Source organism: Austrofundulus limnaeus, unplaced genomic scaffold (genome assembly GCF_001266775.1).
Source record: "Austrofundulus limnaeus strain Quisiro unplaced genomic scaffold, Austrofundulus_limnaeus-1.0 Scaffold147, whole genome shotgun sequence".
NCBI lineage: Eukaryota > Metazoa > Chordata > Actinopteri > Cyprinodontiformes > Rivulidae > Austrofundulus > Austrofundulus limnaeus.
The window spans coordinates 999,397-1,010,178 of record NW_013952549.1 but is presented as its reverse complement, the minus strand read 5'-3'; the positions used below and the strand labels follow the sequence as shown (position 1 = coordinate 1,010,178).

Sequence of the window (10,782 nt, the reverse complement as noted above, 5' to 3'; positions counted from 1 at the left end):
ATATATATATATATATCCAGCAGTTTTATTCAGTCTCTGGTCAGATTCTTGTCTCCTGGTTTTGTTTTGTTTCACTTCCATTTTGTGATTAGATGCAACCAAATTAATGACTTATGTCTTTACAAACTAGCTTTAGCTTCTTTCAACACACGAGGCCTTTACTGTATTTTACTGCTACGCACTAACTTGTGTAAATAAATCATAACTCCGCAGGAGTTTTCATGTCTTGAATTGTCCACAGGCAAAAATAAAAGATTCTTGTCACAGTCAGTAGGTTTGATAGACAGCTATTTTTTTCCATTCCTTGTTTGCATCCTTTTGTGGCCAGCCCTCCATATCCACATGATGGACACGTTGGATGAACCTATGAATGAAGAATGCCTTGTAGTTTGGTTGTRTAATCTGAGCCGGTCTGCATATGGAGCCAGTCCAGGGGGCTGATCCAAAAACTTAACAAAACACTTGAGTAAAGGAAGCTTGATGCTGTAATGTGGGGGGGATATGATTTATAAAATGCTCCTGGTGGAAATAACTGGGAACAGCTGATGCTCGGAGCGACAGGATTCTGACATCTTCTGTTTCTGAGGAGGAGGAGGAGGAGGAGGAGGAGGGGATTGGAGAGGAGAGGCTCTGAGGGAGGGTGAGCGGGTGGAAGAAAAGGCGGAACAAACCGGTGAGCTCGGATGCTGTAGCTGCTCGCCCGCACTGCAGATTAACTCCTTCCGCGCCGGGAGAAGCTGCGAGACGCGGTGAGTGGATTCTTATTTTATTTTTTCTTTCCATCTTCTCCCTGCCTGCACATGGCATCATGCTGAACAAATGCAGGTGTGTGTGTTGGTTAACCTGAGCTAGTTTAGACAGACGGGAGCTGAGCATCACACACACTTTCTGAGTCAGACAGGGAATCGATGCGCTTGATGCTCAGCTGCTCGCTGCCGGCTTTTCTGGGAGCTGTCCGCCGCTCAGGTGCTGAAACATCTCGTCATCTCCCGGCAGCTGGAGCGATGTGATCACTGGATCCCCCCACCCACCTCCCTCCTTGCATCCTGAACTGATGGACCTCTACAGAAGACAGCAGTGAAGAGTCCAACCTTACAGGACATGATGATCCTTTCATAAAACATTTTTGTGGGGGTGAGGGGGAGGGAACAAAAAAAGAACAAAGGGGGATTCTTGGTTTTGTTCTCATTGGATTATACMCCAGTCCGATCCGATTTGCTCTGTGCGCCAGAGAACAAGTGGCATTTTCCCTCCTGAAACTTCTCTCCTCCTCTGCCATCATCTAATTAATAATTGAATGGAGCTCCTTGTCCTGCAGCTTCAGTCCTAAAGCCCACAGCTCCTCATCTCCACAGCTGGCTGCACTGGTCAGAGCCAGGCGGGACACTGAGCAGCCAAAGAATGTGGGAGTCCTCGTGCAAACACCATCACCCAGCTGAGGGGGGACATAATCAGTCAGGCTGGAGCCCAGACAACAGTGCTGCTCCTAAAACCTGGTCCTGCTCCTTTAAATCTAAATTATGCAAACTTTTCCTAGCCTCTGATCATCCTGGAGGCAATCTTTTTTAGGATGATGATGAAGTTGGTGATGACCAGCCTGTGTGCTGAGATGGAAAAGTGATATGCATTGTTATCCCCCCCCCCCCCAAAAAAAAGCAAGAACGTTTTGTTCTCTATTTAAGGAGCAGTAATTGCTACATGTCTGAATTAAAGTGCTCAGTTGATGCTGCGAAGGGTTCCTCTCTCATCATGTGTGCTTTAAATCTGACTGGAGTGSACTAATTGCTTCCCTCACTACTGAAAGCACCGACTTAAGAGTCTCCTCTCAGAGTTATTAAATATATGTTACAGTCTGAGAATAGAAAGCCTGGGTTTTTCAGGATCTTATATGAGCTGTGCTTCCAGTAGAATAAGACCAAAAGGGAGATGAAGGTGGAAAAAGAGTTGGAGGGTAAAGGACAGGGAGGGACGCACTCATAAAGGACGTTCATGTAACCTTCATGTGAAGTGAGCATGCAACAGATCCATGCTGCAGGTTTTTATCGTGCTTATTCAGTTAGACAGTTAAGATGTGAATTTTCGACTGATTTCATTGATAAATGCCTGAGGTCACCTGTCTGTGTGAACATTCTGTCCCTCAGGGGTTATTTGCATACGTAGTGTAGAGGGGAGCAGAGGATGAAGGTATGATGTCAGTGTTGGTGTCACAGAGTAAACTGAGTCATATTTCGGTTTCCTTTATTTGCACAGGTCCCACAGAGTAAACTTGCCCTGTATTCGTGGTGTATTGAGGGCAAACATATTTTTAACAAGACAGTACCTTAGAAGTTTTTGTTATTATAGTTTTTAAGAGGAAATTATTAGACAACATGATTTCTTTTAATTATACAGGACTTTGGAAAAGTTTTAACTTTAAGTTTTCAGCTGGGAGCTCGCTGCCTGCAAATATACACTCACAAAACAGATTGTTGGATTTACTTAAGTTACATCAACTGAGTTGAGTAAATGTAACTTTTCAAAGAAAATGTAAAAGTTACATTACTTTTACTCAATTCAGTTGAGTGGAAATTGTTGAYAYACTGGTTAAATGAATTTAACRCATCTGTTTTTTTGAGTGAAGGCACMAACATTTTATCTTTAGTATTTTTCATAGATTCAACTAAAGAAACAGCCACAAACCGTGTCTGTCAAGATGATAAACAAAGTGCCTAAAAATCTATGCAAACTAAGTTGACATTTTGTAGTTTGTGTGGCTTCATGTCTCGAGTTCAGGAGGTTATTCATATCTGATATTTTAATTTCTGCAACACATTCAAGACATATTAGGAGCATAATTTAAAAAAACATACCATAACACAGCAAAACATACCATAAACATAATAAAAGACTGCTCGAACCTTTTGTTCAGTGCTGTTTGTTCAGCAAGATAAACATATTTGAGCTCTCTGTGCAGCACATTTATAACTTTTCTGTTCCTAACTTGTCATTTATCTTTCATAAAAGGATCAGCGATACCTTCTCCTTAACGAAGCTCATGTATCGACTCCTCAGCCTTCAGCCACTCTGTCCTGGACGAACAAGAACACCTCCTAAACTCAGCTCATTCCTCAACCTGCCACACACAGAGCTTTTGGACTGAGACCAGTCTCAGAGATGCAAACAGGCCGGGCTCGGAGAAACGAGGACTTCTAAACGCCGTGTCTGCTGAGCTGCAGGAGAAGCCCTCAGAGCTCTGCGACCCACTACTGTCTCCCGTATGTAGAGCGGGGCTGCGTCTGGCCACGCCTTCCTGCTTGCATGTCGGCTCCACGCTGTTCTGATGAGAATCTGACCCCAGCAGGGAGAGTCCTGTCTCGCCTCTGTCCCAGCGGGGGGTTGTAGAGTCCACCCCTTTGTGTTCCGCATGCAGAACATCCTCGACCAGAACTTAGACATGGCCACGGCACTGCTCGCGGGCGAGAAGCTGAAGGAGCTCATCTTGCCGGGCTCCTCTCAGGACGAGAAGGGAGGGGCCCTGGCCGGCCTGATGGTGCAGCTGAAACTGGAGCTGCCCTTCGACCGCGTGGTCACTATCGGGACAGTCATCATCCCCATCCTGCTGGTCACCCTCGTCTTCACAAGGAACTTTGCAGGTGAGGGGCTCGGCCACCAGAGGGGGAAGGGGGGTTCATAAACAATACAACAGCTGTTTGAGCAACTAAGAAGGGTCAGATTTGACATTTACTCTTGTCTTTTGTGTCATTTGCTGCAAAAACAATGGTCGCACAATTCTTTGTTGCTTGTTCAGGGAGGTTTTTCAACACCTGACATTTAAAAAAGATGCACAGGGAAGGAAAAGAGAAATGAATGGAATGAACAGAAATTTGAAGAAACATTAAGTTTGGGATGGACTGATGGGTTTATAGGTAATGAAGAGTAAGGCTGGAATATATGAGATAAATTAGCTTGTTGAGGAGTCAAGATTTCAGCTGCAGTGTTCAGTCAGGTACGAGGCAGTGTTTAACTTAAGCAGCAAATCGATGTAGGCTTTTTATTTTATTTGTAGAAGCAGAACAAGGTTATTTATTTTCTGATCACATACTTAGCACAATAAGTAAGGACATTTGTGTTTGGTAATTTTTTTTCTTAGATGTTACAATGCTTCTTGGCAGTAAATCTGTTCATTTTCCTTTTAAATGGTGCCACATTTGTAAGGAATATGCATTTGTGGGATGAGCCATCAGGTCCCTGCAATACTTATTGCCAAAAAGCATTGCTACAACTAAAAAAAAACTCTACCAGACCCAAATTACTCTACTGTTTTACTAAGTGTAGATGTCACAGATCTGAACTCACATGAACAAAAYGCTCCTGCGTAAAAAGAACAACAAAGTGCAGCGATCAAGTTTGACAGGAAGGGATGTTCTTACTTCCTCTTCACCACTGACTGATGTTATCATTTCAGAAAGAACAACTTTAAGGTACTCAAAATTACAAAACAGAGACAAATAAAAAATAAAAAATAGAAAATAGTATCCTCTTTTGAGATTTAGACTAAGATCATCTTATATTAAGAAATGATGGAAGTGTATGTTTTGGTCAAACATATGCTGATGTCATACTCCAAGTAAGCTACTACCACATTGAACTGTAATCTCTGTAAATTTGACTAACCTATAACTTGAAACAATTTTGTCAGAAATGATGAAAAGCCTGGTTGTTTATTTCTTTCTGTGCTTTCTGCAGAGGAATCTATCTACTGTTACACACCACACAACTTCACCCGAGACCAGGCACTGTATGCGAGAGGCTACTGCTGGACGGAGCTTCGCGATGCTATCCCTGGCGTGGAGCCTCACCTTTGGCCTTCTCTGTTTGAGCACAAGTTCCTTCCCTAYGCCCTGCTGGCGTTCGCTGGAATCATGTACATCCCCGCTTTGGGCTGGGAGTTCCTCGCCTCCACGCGGCTCACCTCGGAGCTCAATTTCCTGCTTCAAGAGATAGATAACTGCTATCACCGAGCTGCGGAGGGCCGGGCCCCTAAGATCGAGAAGCAGATCCAGTCTAAAGGGCCTGGCATAACTGAGCGGGAGAGGAGGGAGATCATAGAAAATGCAGAGAAAGAGAAGAGCCCTGAGCAGAATCTGTTTGAGAAGTACCTGGAGAGGCGGGGCCAAAGTAACTTTTTGGCTAAGATTTACCTGGCTCGGCATATGGCTATCATCTGCCTCAGTTCTATCCCCATTTCCTACCTGAGCGCCTACTACGCCCGCCAGAGGCAGAACGAGTTCACCTGTGCGCTGGGCGAGCCCCCAGACATTAGCAGCTATCTGGAGCTGAAACTCAGGGTCAACTGTAAGCTTCCCGCCGTGCAGCTGCAGCGCATCATGGCCGCAGTGGACATAGCTCTGCTCTGCACCATGAACTTCATCATCCTGCTCAACATGCTGCATCTGTTCGTGGTGCGCAAGTCCAACTTTGTGTTCGACAAGCTGAATAAAGTCGGGATCAAAACGCGCAGGCGCTGGCAGAAGTCCCCGTTCTGCGACATCAACATCCTGGCTATGTTCTGCAACGAGAACAGGGATCACATCAAGTCTCTGAACCGGCTGGACTTCATCACCAACGAGAGCGACCTCATGTACGATAACGTGGTCAGGCAGCTGCTGGCTGCGCTCGCACAGTCCAACCACGATGCCACGCCCACTGTGAGGGAGTCTGGGATACAAACAATCGATCCCAACTTAGATCCTTCTGATCTCGCAGTGGGAGAGATGGCCGGGGAGCCGCTGGTTATCAAAAGGCCTCGGAAGAAGATGAAATGGATACCGACGTCAAACCCTCTTCCTCAGTCATTTAAGGTTTGGCAGAATCATTTCACTATAATCTGTTGTGACTCAGCCTTCAGCAAACATTAATGATGATGAAAATTCTCAATACAAGCCCAGCTATTGCTCACTTTTGTTGCAATTTAGGATTTTCAAATGACGCACTGCTTTAACTGTTGCTTATGTCCAGTCAAACTGTAACACAATTGTGTTTTTGCTCTCTTTCTCTTGTGAAGGAACCACTTACCCTGACACGTCTGGAAAACAACACCAAGCCTGAAAAACCCAAACCGCTGAGACGCAAAACTGTGGCAGACAGCCTTATAGCACCACTTTTGGATAGCAAAAGCACACAACACCCTGCCACAAAAGGTCTGCAAAACTCTGTGTTTGGCATTTTTATTAGAAACACATTTACAGTATATTATAATACAATGATTATGTTATGTTAATTCTGATTATCTAAATTCTAGGAAACTTTGATTTTATATAATTGTTTGTATGTTTTTTTTACAAAAATAGGTTTAAATGACCTTATGAGAGTATTTTTTTTCTCACATTGCTGCTGTTCTTTTCCAGCTCGTGCCATTTATTGATGTGAGATGATTTTAGTGTAAAACTCTGGCATGAAAAAGTGAGCAATATGTGTTCTAGGCCCTTAATTTCAAAATGAACTCTAGATAACTCTTCACACAGTGCCTGATGTTTTAGTAACTTACAAATAGAGTAAACTGCTGCAAAAAGTTATGACATTTTTCTAAACCTACCGAAGGAAATTTTGTGTATTATTAACTAAATTTAAGATCCAGTCTTGGATTTTCAGTCAAATGCTTTAAACAGAGTCAGTGTGTCTTGTCGATATGAGGCCCTTCTTTCTGCATAAATAAAGCATGTTTTACATTCCAATGTCTGACGTAAAAGGTACCGCCCCCTGGGGTGTGACCAGGAAGTTAGGTTTACATGTGACTTTATGGGGGTGATTCGACATTATTCTTTTTAGAGCTGCCTGAACAGCAGCTGAGAGGGTTTGTTATTAGTTTAYTTTTCTGATAAAACCCAAGGCCTCAAACTCACAGGCCCTGCCTGGTTGACAGGCTGTGAGCTAATTGAATGGAGTCTTTTTTAATAAAGCGTTTTAGAAGAGACTAAACTGGTTTTCTGCAAATTTATTCCGACTTTCAATTCTGGTTATGTTTTTCTTACGCTACAATAAAAAAAATTGAGTGGCAGACAGTTTTTAGTACACTTTTGTGTGGATGATCTTGCCTTCCTGCGACTCTGAAAGATTTGTTTTTCTTTTTAATTTACAGACTCAGGTACGATGGAGAAAAAGCACGCGCGAAACTTCTCCCTGGACGTTCACCCGTATATGTTGACAAATCGTAAACCCAAGGTGGAGGCTGTAATCACAGAACCTATAACATCAGAGCACAACATGGATACAGTTTACCTTGAAGGCACACACACTATTGTTCACGTGTCTTGTCCAATAACAGGTAAATATATTATTTTTACCTACTACTTTTTGGCCATTGTATCATTATTTTTTTTTAAATTGTGACACTTTTTAAAATCTCTCTGTGATTCATGTGTTTTCAGAGGCAAAGATTTGCTCTCCGGAGTCAACCAACACTGCCTTTTCTACACTGCCCACCACCACATATGTGAACGGAGTGAGCCCAAACCCTCCCTCTAGTGAGGATCCACTCAGTCCCAAGTCCTCCCCTCATCAAATGGAGCCCCTCACCCAAACAGAAAACCCAGCGCCTCAGCCACCACCCCTGACCAAAGCCCCCACACACCAGCTGCTCAGCATTCATCACACTCTTTTTGAAGAAGAAGAGGATGCAGAAAACAGGAGGGCCAGGCTGACGGAAAGACCTGGGGAGCTCATTGCTGCTGGAGAATGTTAAAGAAGACCTGGACTCTACAATCACGACTGCAATGTCAATCAAACCCCACAAAACAGTCTCTTCCCCCTTCGTAATAACTCGCACACTTCTTTTATTATGGGTTAGGCTGACTGACAGGCGGAAATCCAACAGTAAGAAAAAAGAATGAACAATGGTTGGAAAAAAACAACAACTTTCATAACAGAAAATGTATAAGGTGTGTTATTTGCTAGTTCTGACCAATGTATTTCTGTAGGAAATGATGTCTCGTTCACGTCTCAGGATGGCTGTGTGTGTGGCTTGTTTAGCTGATCACGCACCAATGAAACCAGCAGTGATTTAATTCAACAGGGTGCTACAGTGCAGGGTCAAACAGCTAYACAGGAATGACAGGAGAATAATGAATGAGAATCAAAAAGTGGTAGACACCTTATTTATGCGTTATTACAAGGAGGACCGCATTCTGGCTTCAGACAAAATGTWCTTTAAACACATGATAACGCTTTGTCCCTTTATCCCACTATAGCCAAGTAGAACGGTAGCTCATGCAATACAGTTGTTGAGATCTGCACAGTTATTATGCAAAAGATCACAATATATTTGTGGCAATAATGTATGCGCTTTGAACATCATTCTTCACTAAATGCTTTACATCTGTAGTCACTGTATGTGGGATATTTAAAATATACARTTGTGTGGCTTTTCACTATCATTTCATCATTGCTATGGATACTTGACTATATGTRCACCTGATTATTAAAAAGGCACATTTAATTGTGAGACAAGAAGGAGCTTCAACGCAGTTTGGAGAACGTCTCTAAGAGAACGAGATGTTGAACTGTTCCTCATTCAAGAGTTCAGTGAGATGACTAAGCTTTTTGATTATGTCTTTCTGACACGCAATCTACAGTTATTTCTGTAAAMAAAAATCACACGACACAAGTAGAATTTTAGGGCTGATATTTGTAGAAAAACCATCACAATACTTAAAATATTACTTTTTATGTAAAACAGTGCGAACAAGGGACTAGGTGAAAGAGTTTCTCCAAATAAATTTCTGCACAAGATTACAGGAACTTCAATAAAGGAAGTATTTACTGACACGTCAACATGACATCTGTTATGGAAAATATTAATAGTGTTGTTACAGGATACTTAGGTCTAAACATACCTGAGTCATTTTTACTTTGAGGGCATTGAACACAGTGACAAAACAGCACTCTTTTCACTCCAACCAACTTCTAACGCTGCCTCAAAATCCCCTTGTAATAATACTCAAGCACACTGAATGCATCCTCAAGCACTTTAAAACTAGTAGCACTAGTGAGTGTGTGAGCACGTTGCAACACAGCTCTGCCTAAAACTCATTTTCTGTGTTGGTTTTCATATTAGAGCTGTTTATTTTTTATTTAATTTTATTTTTTTGAGGAAAACTCTGATAGTCTGAATGCTAGTGAACACTCTGAGTACAGACTTTGATTGTAACCTGTGAACTGCTGTAGTACCAATAAATTAAACACGTTTTCTCTAYAAAACTAAACCTGCAGTGGACTGGAAGTCAATGACTACATGTACCAGAATGCACCGCGGCGGTCAGTAAGCGAGCACTGCTTTCGCTGTTGCATTGGCGAAGAGCAGTCCGATAAGCCGGCTGACTGTGTAAGTAAAACGCGTTTATTTTTGCACATTTATCATTTTCGTCACTTGACATCGCGTTTTACAAAACMGCAGAATTCATGGTGAAGTTATTTTATTTTCTCTATTTATAATTTTACTTTTTTTTGGGAGGTGGGAGTAGCTAGCTAACATTAGCTTGGGTTAGCCGCAGAAACCGTACTAGTCAGTTCACTTGTGCCACAGCTGGTAGTAACATTTAACTGGTTTCCAGACTTTTCTTTCGAGCAGTTTACTTTTTCATTAGCTGTCAGCCTTCCAACATTCAGCGGTAGTGCAATGGCGTCGTAGGAGATAACGTTGTCGATTAGATTTAGCGTGTAGATCAGTGATAATTACTGCGTTTCAACTAAGCTTTCCTTTAGCCAAGCCGGGTAGTTATTGCTGTTGCTCAACAAGCAACGTCAGCAGTCAAAGAATGTCCGGCTGTCAGTGAACGCCTCACTGTGTACCAGGTGTGGATCAATATTTACTCTGTTCTCTGTTCCCCACTCAGTGTTTAGCTCTTCAAACATCAACATGGACCAAGACAACAATTCAGAGGTAAGGAGAAGCACGTTTTTGTGAAGTTAATAATAAAGCCATAAATTATTATTATTATTATTATTATTATTATTATTATTTTGTAAGTATCATAGAGGAGCAGAATTTTTCAGCCTGAGACGCTAAGATGTTCTTTCTTAATCACAAATGATCAGCAGATATCCAGTCTTTCTCAAGACAGAGAGACTTAGTTCTGGATTAATCTCCTAATCTCAAAACAAAGCTGAACATGCCTAAAGTGTTTAATATTGTCTGCTGGTGTGACGTTCCTCAGAACGAGTCTGTCGGCCCACCAGGGGACCATGCCGAGGAGAACCCTCCTTGTATACCTCCAGGACTTGGTATGCTGTGGTTATATTCTCGCACTCTTTTAAAGATGTTGTGTAAAGTGTTCTGGATTGCATCAGAGCCCYGGGGATGACGTGATAACCTTTTTAAAAGACGTGACTGCATGTTGTGTAATGATCTGTGTGGCGATAAGCATGACTTCAGTTTTAATTTTGCTTAAATTTCATCTTGTGTTAAAACTGTAGCATGCTATCAAGCTATTTTTACTTTAACTAAACTGTTTTGTAAAAACGAAAAAGTCTGTGATGCATCTTGAGTCAATCAACACCCATTTTTACCTGCRTGAAAACTGATACAAATAATCATAAATGGCTACTTTTTTGTAATTAACTTGTCTGACTTTATTTGAATACTTATTAAAAGGTTTTCACAAAAGTATGTTTATCATCACACGTTATTTTCTGTAGAAATATTTGAATAATTTTCTAAAGAGAAATGCATCTCTCATAGGGGGGTGGATGCTTTTGTGTCAGACAAATGTGCCTGTTTTTCTCACCTTCTCTTGTGCAGAGTTTAAA

At 42.0% G+C, this 10,782-nt stretch overlaps 2 protein-coding genes across 2 annotated transcripts in view; both read left to right on the top strand.

The window, feature by feature from the left end:
- The first annotated feature begins 667 nt into the window (after positions 1-667).
- Positions 668-9,239, top strand: panx2 (pannexin 2). The gene is made up of 6 exons (XM_014016565.1): positions 668-749; positions 3,004-3,632; positions 4,726-5,840; positions 6,044-6,179; positions 7,118-7,303; positions 7,407-9,239. Exons 2-6 carry the CDS (start codon positions 3,404-3,406, stop codon positions 7,718-7,720), a joined length of 1,980 nt encoding a protein of 659 aa, XP_013872019.1. The 5' UTR covers positions 668-749; positions 3,004-3,403; the 3' UTR covers positions 7,721-9,239.
- A 41-nt stretch (positions 9,240-9,280) lies between these two features.
- Positions 9,281-10,782, top strand: part of trabd (TraB domain containing) — a 6,223-nt gene continuing 4,721 nt past the window's right edge. The window contains exons 1-3 of the mRNA XM_014016564.1: positions 9,281-9,358; positions 9,870-9,916; positions 10,191-10,257. Of these exons, the coding sequence (XP_013872018.1) occupies positions 9,893-9,916; positions 10,191-10,257 (91 nt within the window). The 5' untranslated portion in view covers positions 9,281-9,358; positions 9,870-9,892. The remainder of the gene's footprint in view (positions 9,359-9,869; positions 9,917-10,190; positions 10,258-10,782) is intronic.